The sequence below is a fragment of the Bubalus bubalis genome, chromosome 4 (genome assembly GCF_019923935.1).
Source record: "Bubalus bubalis isolate 160015118507 breed Murrah chromosome 4, NDDB_SH_1, whole genome shotgun sequence".
NCBI classification, from domain to species: domain Eukaryota; kingdom Metazoa; phylum Chordata; class Mammalia; order Artiodactyla; family Bovidae; genus Bubalus; species Bubalus bubalis.
The window spans coordinates 16,166,115-16,188,081 of NC_059160.1; the positions used below are offsets into that span (position 1 = coordinate 16,166,115).

Below are 21,967 nucleotides of genomic sequence, written 5' to 3' on the forward strand. Positions count from 1 at the left end.
TCCTTTTACACGAATTTATTTCTATACAAGGTTCTAAAAACACCCCTTGGTTTTTATACATAAGCTTTTCCTTTTTTTTTTGTCTTCATTTTAAATTGCTTTATAACAACTTGTTTCCTGATTTTTTTTTTTTCCATTTTCTCTTTTCTCGGAAATCTGCCATGATTTAAAAAAAAAAAAAAAAAAAAAGACCAAAAAAAAAAAAAAAAAAAATGTTGCTGGCCAGGAGACAGGGTGGAGAAAAACAAAAAGGGGACAAAAATAAACAAAACATCAAATATGAAAATTCTGAGATAATGCATTTATAAACACAGAAATGGTTACAACAAAGATGGCCGTGATGAGTGGGTATATATATATTTATATATATATATTTATATATAAATCCGTGTCCGGCAACTGACCGTGGCACCTAGGGAGCTAAGTCCAGTCTTTGCATTTGCCCTGAACTCTCCCTTCTCTGCAGCACTCCCTTGTGGGGTTTCTTAAAGAACCCACAGCTCCTTAGGCTGGGGATTGGGAGACAGAGCACAGGGCCTCAGCTGGCAGAGAAGAGGAGAGACTCCAAGGAAAACCATAACCCACACTTCTAAGCCACCTTGACCATTTTGGGGATCTCTGGCCCCTTGGGGACCACATCTCAGCCCTTGATCCCCCACCCCCAGACCTCTTTCCGGTATTAGGTAGAAGTGAAGTGAGGTCATGAGGGAAAGAAAATGGCTCCCAGGGAGAGGGGCACGGGAGGAACTTCTGTTCCTTCGCAGGCAAGAGTAGAACAGGAGGCTGGTTGCATTTAGGACTCCCTCCTCTCTGACATCCGGGAGGGCCAACCTCTAGTCCTCTTATCAGCCCGAGCTTGGAGGATCACGAGGGTGAGGAGAGAGTAAGTGCCCCGCTGGAATAGTCTCTATGAGGTCATAGCAAACCCCTCCCCTGAGCACCAACCCCCAATTTTAAAAGCTATGCTTAGGCAGGGAGGCTGCCGGATTACGCTACCAGCTCAGTACTCCTCTGCCCATCGGGAGGGCTGACGTTCCTTCTGAAGAGGAGCTGAGAATAAGGATGGTATCCTGGGAAGGAAGCCCGTGCCTGAGGCCCAAGGAGGTGGAGCTGTGGCCTGTCAAAGAAGAAGAGGACTTTTCCCACCGGGAGGAGCTGGAGAAAGGAGGGACCGGCTCTTCCTCCCCCTCTTCCCAGTGGCCGGCAGCACAGGTCTCTACGAGCTGGCCAGGTGCTCCACCTGGATGGTGCTGGTGGTGACGGTGAGGCAGATGTCCTTGTGATGCTCCGCCGTCTTATAGGGCGTCAGGTCAAAGGAACACTGGGGTGGAGGGTTCGGGTTGCTGTCCCCGCCACCCCCACCCTGGGGGGCTGCCCCAGGGGACTGGAAGTGTGGTGGCTGTGGCTGCTGTTGCTGTGGCTGCTGCGAAGCCTGAGAGGCCTGGGCTTGGGCCTGGGCCTGGGCTTGAGCTTGAGCTTGGGCCTGGGCCTGGGCCTGGGCCTGGGCCTGGGCCACCGCTGCTGCTGCTGCCGCCGCCTGCACCTGCTGCTGGAGATCAGGAGGGTTGTGTTTGCGCATGTGTTTCATCAGGTACGTTTCCTGGGGGAGATGGAAAAGGAGTTGAGGGGAGGAAAGAAGGGCTGTTATTTTGCTTTAAATGGAACAACATGGATACAGAGGTATTCTGGAACCTCACGGGTTCTCCCCTGAAGCAACTTTCAGGGCTCACTACTGGGTGGACAAGAGAGGGGGACCTTTATAGAGTCACCGTGGGCATTCAACTGACGTAGGGAACGCTGTCATTTTCTCCAAGATCTCTTAATGGAACAACTTGAACACCTTTTTCTGGAATCTAATGTGTGTGTGTGTTAAGTCGCTTCGGTGTCTTGACTCTTTGCAACTGTAGCCCACTAGACTCCTCTGTCCATGGGATTCTCCAAACAAGAATACTGTAGTGGGTTGTCATTTCCTCCTCAAGGGGAGCTTCCCGACAAAGGGATAGAACCCACGTGTCTTACATTTCCTGCGCTGGCAGGCGGGTTCTTTACCACTAGCGCCACCTGGGAAGCCCCGGAGTCTAATGAAGAGGTCTAACTAAAATCTCATCTCTCACAGTTTCAAGGTGCTTTCTTTTGTCTTATATCTAAGGAAAATGAAGAGTCACTGCTGAGCAGTTGACCTAGGCCTAAAGGACCAGGCATCCTCTACATTTCTCAGCTCTGCGTCTTTTCACTTTGGTTCTCTTTCCTGATCCTTCCAAGTTGGAGCAAGGGAGGGGGCATGGTCACAGCTATCAGAAAGGTGGGGTGCAGCGCCTTGAGGGGGTGGGGCAGTGCTCACCGACGTGTACGCCCGGCTACAGATGGTGCAGGTGTACACCTTGGCATGCTTCACTGTGTGCGTGGACAGGTGCACCTCCAGCGAGGTCGCGTCTGTGTACGCCCGGTGACAGTTGTGGCACTTGAAGGGTTTATCTTTGTTGTGCTGCCGCCTGTGGGACTGAGAAAATTGGGAGAAATCAGGATGAGTGTGCCAGACTCTGCCTTCCTGCCTCCTCAACCTTAATGGAAGGTCCCGAGTTTGCCCAGGACTCTTGACCTCTGCTTCTGTCCACAGACAGTAGAAACCGCTTCAGATGAAACCTCAGGAGGCACCAGCTAAGGGAAGCAGCACCCATAGGGCAGCAAGCATCAGGATCCCAAAAGTCAGACTGGCGGCTACGCCGGGGCCATTTATTCAGTGGTTCTCAAAGAGAGGTGCGGGGATTGCTGGAGAACACCAAGACCTCTCAGGGGGCTGCCAGGTCAAAAGTATTGTCAAAATAGTGGTAATAAGACACCAGTTGCCTTTTCATGATCATTTTTTCCTGACTGCACGGAGATAACATGATGTCTAACATGGAATAGAATAAATGCAGCACAAAGAGAGTCCCTCCATCTTTCAGTCAGCCAGATGTTACAGAAGGAAGCATAAAAGTAAAACAATGCCATTCTTCTAAATTTTCTTTTTGGCGGGCAGTGGGAAAGGATTTAGAGATATTTATGCTGATGTGCAACAGGGTTTGTTATTTTTATTTTTTTAATTTTTAAAATTTATTTATTAAAAAAAAAATCTTTTAGCTGAGCCACACAGCACGCGGGATCTTAGTTCCCTGACCAGGGATCAAACCCACACCCCCTGCACTGGCAGTGCAGTCTTAACCACTGGACTGTCAGGGAAATCCTGTTTGTTACTTTTATAAACAAATTACCAAACAGTTTTTCAGTTTGATAATCTCTGTAATTAGGTGTGATTACCCACGTCAACAAAAGCTCTTTGGGTTCCTCGATGACTGTTAAGAGTGTAAAGGGTCCTGAAAAAGTTTGGGAACCACTGGCTGGTGACACGGCACCTCAACCCCCAAGACTTGGTGCCAAGTCTCAGGCCGTGTGGAGGGTGGAGCAGTTACCTGCAGGTTGGAGAGCTGTGTGAAGGCTTTCTCGCAGCCTGGGTGTGCACATTTGTACGGCCTGTCCCCAGTGTGGATTCTGCATGGGATGAGAGGAAAAAGGGAGAGGACGTCAGCGAGGCCGCTCAGGGACCAGCGCCTCAACAGGCCTACTTGGGGAACACGGCGCGGGTCTCCAGGAGGCGCCAGCTCAGGCCACGGGCCCAACTTCTGCTTGCTGCCCGTGCCACACGGCTCAAGCTGGGCTCCTTTGCGGGGAGGGGAAGGCTGGGGGCCTAGCAGCCAAGGGACAGTCAGGCCACAACCTGGCAGCTGAGGTAGCTCCCACAGTAACCATCCCTCACAAACGTTCAGAAACGTAGATAAACAAAACAGAAGAAACACAGGACACTGCTCCCATGGTCCCCAACACACAGCCAGAAACCATCACTTCAACCTTAGCACCACTCCCAGAGAAAATTCTGGTGTCAAAGAAGAGCAGAGTTATGCGAACCGTGAAGAACAACGTGACACTGGAAGCTCCTGGGGTTCTGCCTAGTTCTGCCCTCACAGTAGGAAATGCCCAGGTTAGTACAAATCTGACCTCTTCAAATACCACAGGGCCCTATGCTGAGGCGAGCCAAGGACTTGAGGGTCTCTAGACCCCTGCTCCTCGGCAGGGACTTCAGAAGCATCTCTGTGACCAGTTGCTTTTTGAGACCACGGGTGTAAAAATCCTGAAAACCTCGCAGGATGAGTCTCCTTGTGAGGAAAGCCTGATTCCTCCTCTTCGAGAAGCCAGCTGTGGGACCACGTTAAGGGGAACTGCCACCTCCAGAAACAGCCGGGAGAGGAGGCCTATGGCCAGCAAGACCCTGGACTCCAGCTCAACTTGATCCCATCGAAGGTCATCAGGTCTTCCAAACGCAGGCTCACCTCCTCCGGGCTACTCGAGGATCACGGGACAAACTGCACATCCTCATGGGGTGGGAGCCTTTTCGTTTCGTTGTGCACATTTGGCATGTGTTCTGTTCTGTACTCCTGGCCTCCCTGGGAGCCTTGCGTGGTGCTGTCGGTGTCGCCAGGCTGGCAGCTGGCTGAAGTCTCATTCTACCTCCCATTCATAGTTGGTGCCCAAGGGCCAGAGGGACAGTCTTCTCCAACCAAATGTCCTTGAGGAGAAAATCTTGGCAGACATGTGCACTTGCCAGGTTGTCTCCAGGCAGGAGGATGAGGGAAGGACTTGTCAGCTATGCTCCCAACGGGTTTCCTCCTCCCTCAGATCAGGGAATGGCCCACAGTCATTGCGTCTCCTCGGCACTGCTTCTGACCCACAAAGGCAGATCTCTGAATGTCCACCGGTGTCTCCAGTCTTGCGTGGTCTTCCTCCCCGGTGCCAGCTCTCTCCTCCAGCCGGGTCTCTCCCCCGCCCCCCGCATGCGGGTTGTTGTGTGTGTCCGGGGCGGGGGTGGGGAGGGCATGCCAGCGGGGCGGGGGCAGTAGCCCGCCACTCTCCCTTACCGTGTGTGCTGCTGGAGGTGGGAGAGCTGGCGGAAGGCCTTCTGGCAGTAGGAACAGTTGTAGGGCTTGGCCCCCGAGTGGATACGGAGGTGCTGGGCCAGGTAGGAGGTGTTGGCGAAGGTCTTGGAGCAGTGCGGGCACTTGTGGGGCTTGATGATCTCCGTGTGCACCTTGGAGTGGATCCTGCCGGAGAGGAGAGGAGGGAGGGGGAGGAGGGAGCGGCTCGACACCACGGGCTCAGCTCTCCGATGGGTGCAAGGATGCTGCTTGATGGACGAGAGCACCCCGCCTCCCTCCCCCCGGAGAGGCTGGTGAAGAGGACACCCGCGTCTACGCTGCTGCTGATCTTAAATCGGTGGCTAGAATGGCAGTGAGATGATGAAGATCGGCACCCCTGGCTCCAGTAACCTTAAAGAATTCCGGCGCGTCAGCCCTCTGCTTTGGGCCAAGGTCACACACTCACCACGGAAACCCTGCTTCCACACAGTAATCTGAACAAAGACCACCACCGCCTGCTGCCCATGGACCTGAGGCTGAACGCGCACCTTCGCTCTGACCTGAAGTATATAGTAAGAGCAGGGCCTGCTCTGCAGAAGATTTCCAAACACAGACACAGAGAGAAACCGCACAGATGGGTCCAGTCTCTGGGGCCAGAGAGCACAAGTCTCCCGGCCCCACCCCGCCTGAGCTGCAGGGACATGTCATTAGTTTTCACAAACAGGCGAGTCGAGGCTCCCAGGGGCAAGGTGGAAAGGGACACAGGAAAAAAGGTGGAGAGAGGAGGAGGAGGTGCTGACCACGCGGCCTCAGGGTCCACGCTTGGCAGGGGGTTTCGGGGGGTGGGGGGGGGGGGTACCGAGAGCAGCCTTACCGGGTGTGCTGCTGGAGATGAGAGAGCTGGCGGAAAGATTTCTCACAGAAGTTACAACTGTAGGGCTTGGCCCCTGAGTGGATACGGATGTGCTGGGCCAGGTAGGAGCTGTTGGCGAAGGTCTTGGAGCAGTGTGGGCACTTGTGGGGCTTGGTCTCGGTGTGGGACTTGGAGTGGATCTGCATCTCCGACTTCGAGTAGAAGGTCAGGGAGCACATCCGGCACCTGGGCCAAGGGAGGGCAGAGGTTAGGACTCCGTTCACCAAGCAGGAGTGGCTGAGCCCGCCCCTCCGCTGCCAGGGACGCCACCCCCTCTGATCTCTCCTGTGCCAGCCACTCCGCAGGCCCTCCAGAGGAGGGGCTCTATTTTATCTATCCTCACAGCCTATGCTTCCAACACAGCCCAGCACAATGTGAGTATTTAATTTAAGTGTTTGCTTAATGCCTGGACTCCCCAGTGTGTACATAAACAAGAATTCAACCAGGTGAGACAGGAAAACCTTATGACTGGCCCTGGGCTGACATGAATTCGCCTCACGCCCATCTTCCTTCTGCCTGGAACTTGATTTCAGATTTTTAAGCGCCCCTTCCTCCAGGGTCCCGTGGCGAAAGGACATCCCTTGGGGAACCCTCCAGCTCCTCAGAGGACAGTGAGGACAAACCGACCAGGCTCCCCAGAAGGACTTTTCTTCTGTCTCCTCAGATTTTCTCCTACTTCCTGTTTGACAGTGAATCTAGATTCCTCCACAGGGTGGAGAAACAGCACGATTACTTGGAGGGGGCCTTCCCCAACCCTGCATCTGGCCTCCACCCTGTATCCAACGTTTCACCCACTACCCCTCCCCCAGCCCCTCACCAGTCACGTGAGAACTACTTCTGCAATGAGCCAAGGAAATTGCTGGAGTGGGTTGTACCCCCCAAACGTTCAGGAGAAGACGACTGGCAAAACACTGAGCTTCCTGCTGAACCTTTGCTTGGCACCAATGCCAGCACCTCAGGTTGACAGCAGCAGCATCTGTGTGAACTTGCACTCGCCACCTGAGCTGGTAATCCTTCTCCTACTGACACTGCCCAACAATATCAAATAAGGAGGCCTGTGGGCAAGATAAGTCACAGCTATCTAGACTTTACTGGGGAAAAGCTATGTAGTCTCTACATGAACTGGAACCCTATCACTCCTGAACAACTCAGCAGCACGTGACGTAGGCTGCCAGCAAGGGCCACAGCCTGGGAGCCAGGGCAATCTGGACCCTCTGCTCTGGGTCCTCCTTCTCAAAGAGGAGCTCAGGGATGGTGAAGGGGGGGATTCTGCTTTTTTTCTGATCCCAGGAAAATTTTCAGAGAATAATTAAGATGGGGACTAAAAAGAACTCTTGAGCTCCTCAGAGAAGATGAGACTCTAATGAGTTGGGGATACAGTTGCTGTATTAACGCTTCCACTAAAATGCCCATCGGTAAGGCTATTTCTATTCTTGAGTTGCCTGAAAACTCTGAAGGAAATCCAATTACCAGCTGACCAACCCCTTGCTGTTGTCTGGCATATCCACCCATTGTGTGTGTGTGTGTGTGTATCTTTGCGCGTATGGGGGGGTTGCTGTTTATAGTCAGTAGGGTCCAACGGAAGTTTGGACACCTGGGCTCTATGCAGGGTTCAGTTACAATCCTGCTTGTCAATCTAGACCTCGATTTTCTGGTCTGTAAAATGGAGAGAGAAATATCTGCCCCTCAAAGACCCAGAATGGTCAACAGTAAGCCAAGTGTTCTCCACTAATAGAATTGCATTAACGTTAGCAGCACCAGTGCTGGACGAGCTCACACTACTCTATATTTCACTAAGACCGAGGTTAACAACTAGACACGTTGTCACTTGGAGGAGAAACTGCACTAAAGTTACAAGATTAATTTCCTTCCACAACTAAGATTTCTCAGGCAGGTGGAAAGACACACCCACTCATGTTAACTCCAATGAAACCTCGTTCGTTTACGTGTGAATGCTGAACACATAACTGTACCCTTCATCTGGAATTAATTATAAAAAACAGAAACAAGCCTCTTCATCAAAGTTTTCAACTACAGAAGCTCTGCCAAACTTAAATTCATCGAAAATGGACTGGCAACAAAATGTGCCGTCTCCAGAGGGTAAGTATCATCCAGATGACTGTGATAATGACTCAGTACTAAATGGGGGTTAATAGATGTCATTTGCTGTTGTGCCTGAATTAGGCCCTTTTTTAAAACAAAAAACAAAAAACACGTATTATTCATTGATTTGGCTGCACTGGGTCTTAACTGAGGCATGTGGGATCTAGTTCTCTAAACAGGGATCGAACCCAGGCCCCCTGCATTGGGAACAGAGTCTTAACCACTGGACCACCAGGGAAGTTCCTTGAATTAGGCCCTTTAAACACACGGTTTCCATTCCTCACAACAATCTGGCAAGCACTGTCCTGTTTTACAGACAGGAACACAAATGCTCAGAAAGGTGAAGCCATTTGCCATTGGACAACCCATGATTCATTCTCACCTGACCTAAGACTCCTCACTCTAGAAGGGATCGAGGGAGAGCTAGACCACTGCAGCATCTGCCAGAAACATTTAAACACTAAAACTACAGGGAGGCTTAGGTGACCATTAATGTACTTCCATCTCTGAAATCCTCTGAAGCCAAGTAAGTACAAATCTAATGCCAGGTGTGTGTGTGAGGGGTTGGGGTTGCGGGGGGAGGGAGAAACCCGACTAGGAGAGCTGTGGCAGTGGGCAGGATAGGAAGGCCAGTGTCCACGTCACTGGGCACATAGCTCCAGAGGCCACTGTGCACACCTGATGCCACAAGGGTGCCCCTGTGGAGACATGCAAGGCCACAGCCTTGGTTACAAGAACAGCTTTGAATGAGCGACTCTTTTTTCCCCTAAGATGATCAAAAACATCTGGATACTCAGATTTTCCTCAGAACATTTCCGCAAGAGATGAGGGCCAGGATGAATCTTCCCATTTTACAGATGGGAATAGAGAGCAAGAAATAAGTTGACTTGCCCAGAGAAAAAGAACCCAATTCCCTCAACGCCCAGTTAAATGCTATGGACCACAGGAGTGGTTGTGGTTGACCCACACATGGATTTGCAAACACGATTCTTCATGATTAAAAAGATTCCTCTGGCACCTCCGAGTTCTGAGTTTCTGAAACAATTCTATTTACCTATATCATAGTTGTAGTGTTGGTTTAGTTTCTCAGTCATGTCTGACCCTTTGTGACTCCATGGACTAGAGTCCGCCAGCCTACTGTGTCCATGGAATTTCCGAGGCAAGAATACTGGAGTGAGTTGCCATTCCCTTCTCCAGAGGATATTCTCAACCTAAGGATTTAGTCCCCCTTAAATTTAGAGTTCCCTTTAGCCACCTGGAGGTGGGGCTGGTCAAGAATTCCCAAAACACTGTGGGTATGGGAAGTCCTGTCACGGCTGCCCTCCAACTGTAAGCTCACATTTCTTTCCACATGCAGTGTGATAAGTCCAGAAATGGCTCTCATGTGGGTCCAGAAAGCACATGAGAAACCACAGCAGAATCTGAGGACCCTGATCCCTGTGAAGGGCCCCCCAGTGTCAGGGAGCCCTCCCATCACTTCTACAAGGAATGAATTCATTGAGCTGTGGCTCCGTGTCACAATGACCTCACTTTAAGCAAATACATAAAAACCCAGATTTGTACAAAATAAAAGGGATTTTCATTTTATGAAATATATAAAACGATGCCTTTAAATGAATCAAGCTTGTCAAGTACCTTTATGATATGACATGATGTAAACATTTTTCAGGAACACTTTTACTGTATAAAGTAGGGTACACCTGCAATAATAAAGCTGCAGTGAACTTTCAGGTTATGAGCTGGAATTCTGCAGTGTTCAATACTTTCTGCAGAGCACAGCAACACTCCCCTCATTCTGATTTACAAAGAAGACTTTTAAACGCTCTGAACTCTCCATGATAGAAATGTACAACACTTAAAAAATAAATAAATGCTACGTGATGACCATTTCTTATCTGTTTTGAAGTTCCCAACATTTCAAATCTTATCTTGTAAATACTCCCAACAACTGGGAGGCATAAACAGAATTCTCCCCATTTTACAGATGAGGAAACTGAGGCCCAGAGAGGGGAAAAGGACTTGCCCAGGGTCACACAGCAAGTTCGTGGTGGAGCCGGGAACTGAATCCATGAGCCCAAGGCTCTGTCCATTTCCTGTGCCGCAGTTCCCTTCGCTCCTAAAATGGGAACAACATTGCCCATCTCGGTACGCTAAGGACAGACCCAGTCTCCCAGCCATGCATGTCTGCCCATCTGCGTCAAAGCTTCGACAATGGTTATTCCACTCTGTACACTGGGGCTAAACTCCCCGAACCCTCTAGGGCCCTTGATGGTTCTCAAGGGGAATAAAAGATTTCCAATTTTCAAAGGGTAGGGAGTTCAGATAATGTAACCATTTTCATATAGTATCACATGCAAATATGCTTAGAATGCTTTTTGGCAATGGGCAACTTAAAGGAAGTAGGAGATGAAAAGAACTTCCATGAATGAGAAGGTGAGCAGACAGCCATTTAACAAGCGAATATTCCACAGGTGGGAGGGGAGGGAATCCTATTTGCTCCACGTTTTAATACAGACCCCTCCCATCATCCCGTCATCCCAACCATGCAGGGTCAGGCAGGCTCAATGCTCAAACAGGGCCCACAAACTGGTGGATGGAACACAGGTTAAGGTTAGCTGCTTAACCAGAAAAGTTTCTTGGAAAAAAAGGAATGGAAAATGTAGAAAGCAAAAAGGAGATGGAGACAAGAGTCTTGAACCTAGTCTAAAGCCTTGTAACAAGACAAATTCCATTATGTCACCCCCAAGTAAGTCAATGCTGACAACCCCCAAAAATGAAGGGGCGAAATGGGTCTGCTTCCTGGGGAAGAGGTCCCAGAGAAGGGCCAGCAGCCTCGTCTTCCTCCCCCTCAACTGAATACCTGACATGCACATGGATCTGAGGTGGAAGCTGCCAGAGCGCTGAGCCCAACAGGGCAGGGAAGCTGAGAGCGCGGCACCCACTCCAGCCCCCGGCTCCACCCTTACCTGTAGGTCTTGCCGTCTTTCTGATGGTCATCGTCGTCCTCAGGGGAGAGGACATAAGGGTCATTCATCTCCGGCAGCCCTGACTCCAGCATCCGCTTCTTCTTCCGGCCCCGGGGGGGCTTAGCGGCCACCACAGTGCCACCGCCGCCGCCACCACCGCCACCGCCGCCTTCCTCAGTGAGGGTCGATGCTACCTTCTTAGAGAGGTCGGGGACCACCTGCAGGGCTTGTGAGCCAGGGGGAAGAGCTGAGACAATCATGGGAGCCGAGATGGGAAAGGTCTGAGCTGACGTGGCTGTGGTCACGAGGGAGCCTGAGGGGGACGTGATAACCAGGCCGGGACCTAGGATTGCGAGAAAAAGGAGATGGTGTCATGTTGTCTGGTCCTCACCCTGGTCCTACTTCATTTTCCCCAGATCATTATCTACGTAGCCCCTCACCACCGTCCCCCCGCCCGGAGTATACAGGAAACCCCAAGCCCTGTAGAAAAACAACAGTCTCCTAACCCCTGTCCCCACCCCGCCCCGGTAACAGTGAGATTTACCCCTTGATTGACTCCCTTCTCTTCTCCACCTCTGAGAACAGGAGACTCCTTGATTCAGAGAAGGAAAGAATGTCACCTCCTCAAAGGCAGGGACCGCATCTTCTACTTCTTTGTTTCCCCCACAATGCCTAGCGCATTGCTAGGCAACAGTAGGCACTTAATAAAGATTTGATTGAGGAATCAAAACATGTATCCCACTCCCCATGTCCCCGGCACCCTCCAGCCTGGGGTACTGATCGCGGAAGATCAACACCTCAGATTGGAGAAGAGTGGAGGTGCTCACCGGCGGTCATCAGTCCTGTTGACGGCACGGGGACCACTGTGATGTTTTGGGTGACCGATGCCTGGCTGTGTGGGGTCAGCTGGTCTGACTTGGACTCTGTGTCCATGCTGATGCCCGAGGGCAGGGACACCGAGGCAGGCACTGTCAACAAGGTGGGGTAGTGGGGCGGAGCCAGCCCACAGCCCTTCTCTGGCAGCAGCTGATCCTTCATCTTGTTGATAAACATTGTGTTCTCAATCTGAAAGGAAAGGAAGGAGAGAGCAGCCTTTGAGGGAGGGTCCAGCCTGCATGCTCCCTTGGCACCCTGCTCCGTGGAGACCAAAAGACGGTGGTTAATAGCTGCGATTCCAGAGATTAGCTGAGTGGAAACGCTATATAATCCTGGGGAGACAGCATAGGATTTATCTTGCTTCAGCATCCACAGTCACAGAACTCTCTACTCAGAGCTGACAGAAGTACACAAGGGAGCCAACCACCACCTACCTGTCCTGAGACCGTGGGGATTGAAGGCCAGAAGTACGGGTTAGAATTGAAGTGAGATTCTTCCATTCTACCTGAAAAGATGGAAAGAGATACCACGTCACAGGCAGGAATAACTTGAACCAGCTCAGCAGTGGGGAGAGGAGCAGAGGAGCTCCTGCGGTCAGGGCCCTCGGCACTACATCCGCATCCAACCGGGGCTCCCAGGATCAGATGCTGGGGAGAGAGCTCGTTTACCCACACAGTGCTTCCCGTAGCCCAAAGAAATAGAACTGGTATTGCTTTCTTTAGTGACAAGAAGAGAAACTGAAGTCATGGGCTTCCCTGGTGGCTCAGTGGTAAAGAACCTGCCTGACAAGGCAGGCAACACGGGTTTGATTTCTGGTCTGGGGAAGAACCCTCATGCCATGGGGCAACTAAGCCTGAGCGCCAGAGCTACTGAGCCTGTGCTCTAGAGCCTGGGAACTGCGACTACTGAGCCCATGTGCCCCAGAGCCTGTGCTCCACAGCAAGAGAAGCCACCTCAACGAGAAGCCCAAGCACCACAACTATAGAGTAGTCTCTGCTCATCGCAACCAGAGAAAAGCCCCTGTAGCAACAAAGACCCAGCACAGAGAAAAATAAATAAAATAGTATACTAGAAAATAAGAAGGAAAGAGAAACTGAAGTCTTTCCATGAGAGAGGAAGGCAGGGGCCCATGTACACACAAAGCAGATCATTGATCGGGTTGAAAAGAGCTGGGGCATCTATCCTTGTTCCTCTCCCTTCATCCCTCAAATCCATCTTCCTTGAAATAAAAAAAATTCCAAGGCTTCCAATCCACATGTCTATAGGTCATATAGTTTGAAAAGGTTCTTGGTCAGAACACAAAATGCCCAAGAAAATTAAAGAATGAAACTGATGAGAATCAGAATCACAGTATTTTGGGGCTCCATATGATATCTGGGAGCCACGCCCCCACAGATCTCCTCAAGGTATAAGAACAAACTCAGTGCTGTACTGGGTACCACACACCCTGGACTGAGCAGCAAGAACATGCGGTAACCAGTTTGTTCTTTAAATATATATTTATTTGTCTACACTGGGTCTTAGTTGTGGCTCGAGGGACCTTTGTTGCAGCATGAGGAATCTTTAGTGGTGGCATGCGGGATCTAGTTCCCTGACCGGGGATCAACCACGGGACGGTGGAGTCTTAGCCACTGAGCCACCAGGCAAGTCCCTGGAGTACGCAGTTTTAAAAGGGGTGTTAGCTCTCACAGTAGCAGAAGGACCCCGGATCGCAACCTAAAGGGACTGAGAACAGGGACTTTGGTGGGCCAGAACACACACACATTACCAGACCCCTCTGGAGTTCTCAAACACTGCCTCTACGAGCTCAAGTTCTCTGTGTGCAGATGACACATAAGCTTAAAACCCTGGGAGTGAGGAATAAGAAAAAAGAAAAGGAATCCCTCAGGATCACACTGGAAGTCACCGACGGGTCTGAAACCCAGGCAAGAGATCCCACCACTCACTCTCTTTCTCATTACTGTTTTTATTTTTTAAATGTATTGTTCTAATTGAGATGCAGCTGACCCACCGCTTGCTTTCACACTCTGATCACTGTTCCTGGCAAGGCTTAATTTCAGGCTGCTGGTCCACAGTAGCGTCCCAAAAGCCTGGACCAAGGGGACGTCCAGGCCAGCAGAACAGGTGAAGGGAAAAGAGGAGAGTGCTACGAAGGGACGTGAGTAAAAGCGGAAACAAACATGAACACCTGCTCTGGGCCAAGAGCAATCAAGCTCCAGGAGGGGCAAAAGACTCGCAGGAGGCACTGACTTATAACCATGGTCCCGCCAAGGACACACTGGAGGTGGACATCAGGGATACCAATAGCTGGAGGGGAGACTGGGCACAGAAACCTGGTCCCAAGAACTGTTTGACTAGGCAAACCAGGAAAGTTCTCCAACAAGGGAGGTGCAGCCAAAGTATCTCACTCAGACGTAACCCTGTTCCTCAGCCTCTGAGAAGTCTCAGCACACTTACTGCTCTATCAAACAACACTCTCAATTTTCTTAAAACCTGTGAGTGGAAACAGAACTGAATTTCAGCCTATTCGTTCCCCAGAAAAGAGAGGACAGGAATGTACCAAATCTGTGGCAACCACAGCTTCACATGAGAGGCTCAACCTGAAATGCCCCGAGGGTCAAGCACACACAAACCCTGCTCCCTGAGGTATAAATACAGTAAAACCGGATACTCTCCACCCAGGTGCTACCCGCTTGCCAACCGGTGCTGGTTTATGAAGGGAGGGCCCTCTGCAGGCATTGGAAATTGAGAAACAATGAGATCCCAGCATAAGGGGATCCAATCTGGCCCAGCTTTGGGGAGAGGCAGGGCCCACATCTCGAACTTGTTTCCCAACTCTATAACGCAGGGCCCATCTCCTAGTAAGCAATTTTGTACTTAACGAATCCAGTGACAGCAGCCAGATCTTGAAAGTCATGCCCAGGGCTCCAACTTGAACCTAAGCCCCCATCCATCTTTCTGGCTGAGAGAGAGGCTGGTGAAATAGACAAGGGTGGTGACTATGCTGGAAATGAAGTAGAGAATTAGGCTGGCAAGTAAAGGAAAGGTGGGTCTGGGACTTTCCTGGCGGTCCAGTAGTTAAAAATCTGCCTTGTACGCAGGGAATATGGGTTCGATTCCTGGTTGGGGAACTAAGATACCACGTCTTGGAGCAACTAAGCTCGCACCACAAGTACTGAGCCCACACGCCACAACTAGAGTCTGCAATGCAACAGAAGATTCCACATGGTGCAAGGAAGATCCCCAGTGCCTTGACTATGACGGTGCAGCCAAACAAATAATAAATACATAACATTTAAAAAGAATGTTTTTAAATAAAGGAAAGGAGGGTCTAATTACAATTTCCCCCTAAAGAGATCAAGGAAGTCAACTTATATGGATGTGAAATGTAAGAGGGAGGAACTGAGAGCCTGAAAACAGGTTTTCCTCCGACAGGATTCCTGCGCACAAGGCCCTCTGTACCTCCAAACTACATTCATTCATAGTGTCCACTGGGGGCTCCAGAGAAGCGGTTTCTGGGTCAACCGTGGCCTGTCGGTTCTTACACAGGGGTGCCAAGTGATCTGGTGGACGGTATCACCACCGCCATTAGCGCTGATTAAGTGCCGACTGTGTTCAAGAAACTGTTCAGAGCACTTTACAACCATCACACCATTTAATCCCACAACAATTTCATGAACCAGGATACCGCAATCCCTGTTTTTTTTTTCTTAAAAATTTTTATTGAAATAGTTATTTCTAATATGATGTTACCCACTTTTCAAATGAAGAAACTGGAGGTAAACAGTAAACAGCAGAGCAGGAATCTGAACCCAGGACCAAAGAGCAAGCTGGGAAAGGGTCCTAGGTGAGACCAGCTCTAGTACGTGCTCTCTCACACTGCGGATGATTCACAACTCAAAATTTAGACCATTTCCAGGGATGGACTATACATTGTGCAGGTAGTTCCCAATAAATGCTTTTAAAAATGGAAGTTTTCAGGGAATTCCCTGGCAGTCCTGTGGTTAGGACGCTGCACTTTACTGCCATGGGCCTGTGTTTAATTTCTGGTTGGGGAACTAAAATCCCAGAAGCCCCGGCTCAGCCAAAAACAAACCCCAAAATGAAGTTTTCAATGATGCAAAATGCAGTGAAAGATGATATTCACCTGACCACCAAGATAAGGGATTTTAGAATGATGGAGTCTGAGTTAAAAGACCAGACAAATGGAATACAGGCCCCTCCAACCCCTTACCTCATCCTCTGTTCTCTCACTCTGCTCTAGTCCTTAAAAGAACAAAGCCGCAGATCAGAACCATGGCTGTTCCCAAGACAGCATGATAAACGTTGACTGTGGGCTTCTGATAAACATACTGGCCCAAAAAGGGGGTACACGGGGAGCCCTGCTCACCCAACTAGAAGCAATACTTGCCGGCAGGGTGACACCTGAGAAGGGTCAACACTGTCCTGATGAGGCCGACTTACATCTCTGTATCCTTGACCTGAGATCAGAGAGGCCAAGAAGGAAAACTGCTGCAAGAAGACATGTCAACGGCGCCCCCTGGGGTTGTGTCACAGGGTGCCCCGGCCAGTGCCAGGTCACTCAAATACCTGCCAACTGTTGTTTGACCCCTTCTCCTTTCAACTCTCTATGGTGCACGAAAGAACTTCCACCAAACCATCCTGACATCCAAGCAGGCACATGTCAACAGTCTTAAAACCCAAAGAAGATAATGATATTACAGAGAAACTTCACCTCCATACAGAGTGCCAGGTTTTTTTGGTTGTTGTTGCTTCTTTTGCTTATTTTTTGTTTTCTATTTTGGCTGTGCTAGGAATCTGGTGAGATCTCAGTTCCCAGACCAGGAATAGAACCTGGGACATGGAACTGACAATGCCGAATCCTAACCACTAGACCACCAGGCAATTCCCCATAGAGCAGCACTAATTTTGATGATTATGCCAATATATTAAAAACAAAAGCAAACAGAATAGGTGACCCTAGAGTGGGAAGGAAGGGGAAGACTTCTATCACAGCCCCAAAGTGCAGGAAAGAAGGAAAACACAATACGTGGAAAGATGTTGGCAGACTGAAAATTTGCCAACTTTACTTTAATTTAAACTTTACTACTGCACCATGCCTCCACTGTTCACCAGTGAGAAGCTGGAGAGCACGTTTTTTTTCAAGAGGTTCAGGAAACTACATATCCCTCTTCCAATCTCAAAAGAAATCTTGGAAGACCGAGGAAGTGAAAACAACATTTTCTCACCCAACCAACCTTTAGGAAATCATGAAATACACCAACCAAATTTAGTAGCGAGAGGATGGACCGAGGAATCAAGGCTTCCAGAATCTACATCTGGCCCTGCACATCAGTGGATGACTCTGAATAATTTACTACTCAACTAGGTTTCTACTTGGGTAGAAGATGGAAGAGTATAACGCCCATAAAACAAATTCATAAGACATATGGAGATGAGATGGAGGCAACACAAAAATGAATAAAATGCTCAAAGTATTCCTAAAAAGAAGAGAGTTGAGAAACACATCCACGTAATGAGGACTAGTAGTGACAATTAGTAAAAGTTACATAAAAGTTCCATAATTATAAAAGAACTATCCCAAAGTCTCAGAACTATAGCCTCCAACTTACTAATGACCAACTAGAAGCACTAACAAGAGATGCAAAGAATAACTAAGTTGAATTCAACTACAGAAAGAACTTGACACATGGATCTCAGACACTCATTAACCGTTTCAAGATGCACAACTGCAGAAAGGTTGCAATATTAGTTAAGAACTTGAAGTGAAGAAGCACCAGGATCATTTTTCGTCAGTTATGAGACAAATCTTTTTCTCAAGTCATAAGGGCCTTCGAGAAGGGCCATCCCAACAGGATTTGGGACCCTCCTACCATGAACTCTTCCAACTACAAAATAATTCAGAACAGGTTTATCCCAACTCTACTGGGAAAGACCAGCACACCAGGCCCAGAAAGATCGACAGAACCTCAAAGCCGGCAACCTTCTACCCTAGGCACCACTGGATCACTGCACCTATGCCCTGCAGGAAGGACACCATAGTGGTTCTCCTTGCCTTGCCTATTCCACCAGTAACTGACAGGCCTGGACAACATGAGGCAAGAAAGAAAAAAAAGGCTGGAGATGAGAGAATATGCACCTAATATTTAATCATCAATTTGGCTCAGAAACCTACAGGGGAATACATTTTATAAAGCAGCCTGGAACTGGTTCTCAGAAGACATATCTAGAATTATAAGCTCTTTGGGGTTGATATATTGTCATTTTCCGACCACCTGAAACCCAATCACTATCAAGCCTCCTATTCTGAATTCTTTCAGACCTACTTCTGGAATCCATTCCATACAGTTTTATCCATTTTTATTTCAAACTACCCACAAATCAGTTCTTTTCCCCCCAAAACTTCACCCTGCTATATATCAAATTCAAATAACCCCTTGTCACAGACTCAAATCACTCACCAGATCCCCTCCAAACACTGATGCAATGTTAAGGACACAAACTCCACTCCAAACTCAGTTCTGCTTGTTCCAAATACATGAAGGCGATTCCATAAGCTATGCCACAAAGGCTACACTGGCAACTAGGGCCCATGTGTCCCCAAAGCAGAATAAATCTCTCCTTTAGAAACAGTGCAACGCTTAGTGCAACTGCTTAGTGATTTCACTTGAGCATTTCCCAACTCATTCGCGATGAGGACTGGTGGGAATGGAAGGTGATGGTTACAGTGGCAACTTTCTGCACAGAACTTCCTGGGTATCCTCAAGAGATAACAGGAAGAGGCTGATTTTTCTCCCACAGCAAACCCCAGGATTACAACTGCTATTACTTGAAAATTTCTGTCACGTTAAAAGGCCTATTTGATGATGACCCCCTTCTCCCCCCAAAACCAGAAAAGCCATTAACCCCAAATTGTCTTACCCTCTCTCTCTCTTCCTCCTGTCGTCTTATTCCTTGTCCTTTCCAGGGCTCCTGAACTTTCTGTAAACAAATTGTCGGGGTTACAGGGGCCGGTGAGGATGCAGCCACCAAGGAACTGTGGAGAAGCTCAGGAATTCTTTGACTGTCAGCACTCAAGACTGGAGGGCAGGCAGATCCCCCACCCCACCCCAACCTACAGATCCAGAGATGCAAGGATACAGTAACAGGAATGCAGAGCCACCCTCTATGTGGATACAAGGAAAACAAACCCAATTCCCAGCAACTGAGAAGAACTCTACCACCACTGTGTGGGTTCCACCCCTGGGCTCAGACACTGCTTCTTCTAAGTTCCCGGGGGGCCCCCAGGTGACCAAGGGTCAGAGAACAGAAGAGTTGGAAGAAGAAAAGGGTCCCTGCCTCTCGAGGGTTGACTCAGAAGGCAAAGCTGAGGACTGGGGGGATGCACAAGGCCTTGTGTCAGGCACAGTGCCAGCTCAGGCCCAGGCACTTCCTCTGGCCTCCCCCCACTCTGCGAGGACTTCGCCCCTGCCTACCCAAGGCCCTGCGCCAAGAAGTACCTCCCTCAGCCTGCACAGTGGTCTAGCTACAGGAGTCCCCGGCTGTGCCCTAAACACCTTCTCTGCCCTGGGACAGCCCCTGGGCGCCTTCTCCTGAGGTCGCCCACCACCCGTTCCTCAAAGACCCTTCTTTGGGACGCCCCTCCTTCCCCTCCAGGGAGCTGAACTCTGCCACCCACCAGACAGACACCCGCCCCCTAAACCCCCCCATTCCTCCCCATCGCCCGCTCCTCCACAACCACTTCCGGTTCCGGGACGGACACACGTACAGTCCCATCGTGGACCCCCCCCCTTCCCCGCCCCCCCCAAGGAAAAGGGGAGGGGGAAGGAGCAGAGAGCTCGGCGCGTGCCGGCTGCAGCGACGGCGAGACTCACCAGGCGGCGGCGGCGGCTGCGGCGGCGCCAGAGCCGAGCCAGAGCGCGGGAGGGGCGGTGTTTGCTGGGAAGGAGGGAGCCGAGTGCGGTGGGAGGACCCGGAGGGGGCGAGGGGAGGGGAGGGCGTCAGGCGAGCGCGCGGGCACGCACTTTAGGCGCGAGACAGACCCACACACTCACACGCAAGGATCGCGCGCGAGACACCCGCAGGGCGGGGGCGCGAGGCAGTGGGTGGCCCCCTCCCTCCCTCCCCTAACACTCACCCGGAAGTGGTGCTGCAGCTCGTGCTCCCGAGAACCCCGATTCCTCCACGCCCCCTCCCTCCCCTCCCTCCCCCCACTGACTCAGAGTTGAGCCGCGGCGGAGAGAAGGCGGGAGTGCCGGAAACGAAAAGGGGGGAGGGAGGGAAATAGCAATGTGGGGGGGCGGCAATGGGGAAAGGGGGGGAAATGCAAAGGTCGAGTCACTTCCGGGAGCGGCTAGAGCACATCCGGCGCGGCCCAGGCTCCAGCACATCCCGGGAGGAAGTTACGACAGGTAGGGGCGGAAGTAGCTTCTGCCCGCTGACGGGATAGACCTTTCAGGGATGTGACGCCACCGCGGAAGTGAAGGCAGGTTCTGCTAAGGAAAGGGGCCGAACCTTCCGAAGAGCGGTCTCGGCTTCCGGAAGGGACTTCTGGGGAAGTGGGAGGGTGGGAACGCGACAGCTTCATGAATTATGCATCAAGGTAGGAGGGTCGGTATGGATTCTTTAAAGACCGGTCCTGGTTCTCTAACCTCAGGGGGCGATAGGCTGATTTAGGGAGTTACCGTTCTTTTTTCTTATATACTCTGAAGGATGTCTCAATGCTTTGAATATGCAGGAAAGAAAAAGAATGTGTGAGTGGTTTTCTGAGATCCCTCAGGGCCAAAGAGTAATAACTTCTCCCAACTGTCAGAATCCGATCCCTAAAAAAAAAAAAAAAGAATCCGATACCTGCCTGACCACACCCCTTACTCCCTTTGCTTTGGTCTCTAAGTTCCTGTGGCACATCTCCTATCTCCTACTTAGGCGGCTTTACTTTTAAATACAACAGTCACCTCTCACTGATACTTTATTGTCTGTTGTCCTTCCACCGGAATATCGTCCCCACGAGAGCAAGCACTCTGAATTGTTCACTGCTGTGTCCTCGGAGCCTGGCACTTTATAAGCGGTTGGTAAAATGTTTGTTGCATCAGTGAACAATTCATGTGAACGCTCTCAGGAAGCCTTCCTTGGTTGTTCCAACCTGTAAGGGTCCCACGTTCACCAAATTTGAACAGCATTTAGTCCCTGCTTTATAAAATTATATATATTTAGGAGAAGGGCACTGGCAACCCATTCCAGTATTCTTGCCTGGAGAATCTCATGGACAGAAGAGCTTGGGAGGCTACAGTCCATGGGGTCACAAAGAGTCGGACACGACTGAAGCGACTTAGTACACACACATATGTTTGTATGTATATGTGTGTGTGTTAATCGCTCAGTAGTGTCTGACTCTTTGCGACCCCATGGATTGTAGCCCGCCAGGCTCCTCTGTCCATGGGATTTTCCAGGCAAGAATACTGGAGTGGGTTGCCATTTCCTTCTTCAGGGGATCTTCCCGACCCGGAGATCGAACCCCGTCACCGGCATTACAGGCGGATTCCCTACCAGCTGACCCGCCTCCCTTGTGGCTCAGAGATGTGGGCTGTGAAGAGGTTAATCCAATCAGGGAACCCCATTAGCAATCCTCTTATTGTCATTCAGTTTAGCCATTTCATTCATTCATGAACAAAATTTATTGGCTTTTATTGTGATTTATGGGGCTTCCCTGGTGGCTTAGCTGGTGAAGAATCCGCCTGCAATGCGGGCCACCGGGGTTGGGTTCTATCCCTGGGTCGGGAAGATCCCCTGGAGAAGGGAACTGGTACCCACCTGGGTATTCTGGCCTGGAGAATTCCAGGACTATATATTCCATGGGTTCGCAAAGAGTCGGAAAGGACTGATTGACTTTCACTTTCAATTTCTTTCATGTAACTTTTCAGCAAAATTGTCAGCAGCTCAGGAGAAATTGTCTCATACATGGTACTTTCCCACTACTTTGCTGAGCACACAGTAGATGCTAAATAAATAGATGTTATTTGAATAAATGAATGCTGCCACCAGGCTGCCCCAGATCTGAGCTGAATCCCTCTGGGCTCAGCTCTATTTTGAGTGAAACAGAATCAAAGTGCCTCCTATTAGCAGTAATAGTTCCTTGCCTAGAG

At 50.1% G+C, this 21,967-nt stretch overlaps 1 protein-coding gene and 1 long non-coding RNA gene across 11 annotated transcripts in view; one reads left to right on the forward strand and one right to left on the reverse strand.

The window, feature by feature from the left end:
- Positions 1-20,242, reverse strand: ZNF384 (zinc finger protein 384). 10 transcript variants are annotated; one of them, XM_025283100.3, is made up of 13 exons: positions 19,963-20,093; positions 19,700-19,763; positions 18,747-18,806; positions 12,239-12,309; positions 11,756-11,993; positions 11,473-11,520; positions 10,929-11,271; positions 9,986-10,078; positions 5,821-6,045; positions 4,950-5,132; positions 3,450-3,528; positions 2,342-2,500; positions 1-1,600 (listed from the first exon to the last, which is right to left on the reverse strand). In XM_025283100.3, the coding sequence occupies exons 4-13, from the start codon at positions 12,302-12,304 to the stop codon at positions 1,217-1,219; spliced, it is 1,818 nt and encodes a 605-aa protein (XP_025138885.3). In that variant the 5' UTR covers positions 12,305-12,309; positions 18,747-18,806; positions 19,700-19,763; positions 19,963-20,093; the 3' UTR covers positions 1-1,216. The 10 variants fall into 10 exon arrangements, with proteins under 10 accessions (XP_025138885.3, XP_025138881.3, XP_025138884.3 ...); XM_025283096.3 differs by lacking the exon at positions 19,700-19,763 and having other exon boundaries at positions 19,963-20,242; XM_025283099.3 differs by lacking the exons at positions 19,700-19,763; positions 19,963-20,093 and adding an exon at positions 18,966-19,524 and having other exon boundaries at positions 18,747-18,861.
- LOC112584471 overlaps positions 20,240-21,967 on the forward strand; it is a 6,654-nt gene continuing 4,926 nt past the window's right edge. The window contains exon 1 of the long non-coding RNA XR_006550365.2: positions 20,240-20,427. This is a non-coding gene — a long non-coding RNA (uncharacterized LOC112584471). The remainder of the gene's footprint in view (positions 20,428-21,967) is intronic.

Coding starts and splice junctions, on each gene's coding strand:
- ZNF384 (XM_025283096.3), bottom strand. CDS start 20,215: ATGTGCTGGAGCCTGGGCCGCGCCGGATGTGCTCTAGCCGCTCCCGGA. Junction 18,807..19,962: donor AGCTGCAGCACCACTTCCGG/GTGAGTGTTAGG, acceptor ATTTGTTTACAG/AAAGTTCAGGAGCCCTGGAA. Junction 12,310..18,746: donor AGGAGGAAGAGAGAGAGAGG/GTAAGACAATTT, acceptor CCATCTTTTCAG/GTAGAATGGAAGAATCTCAC.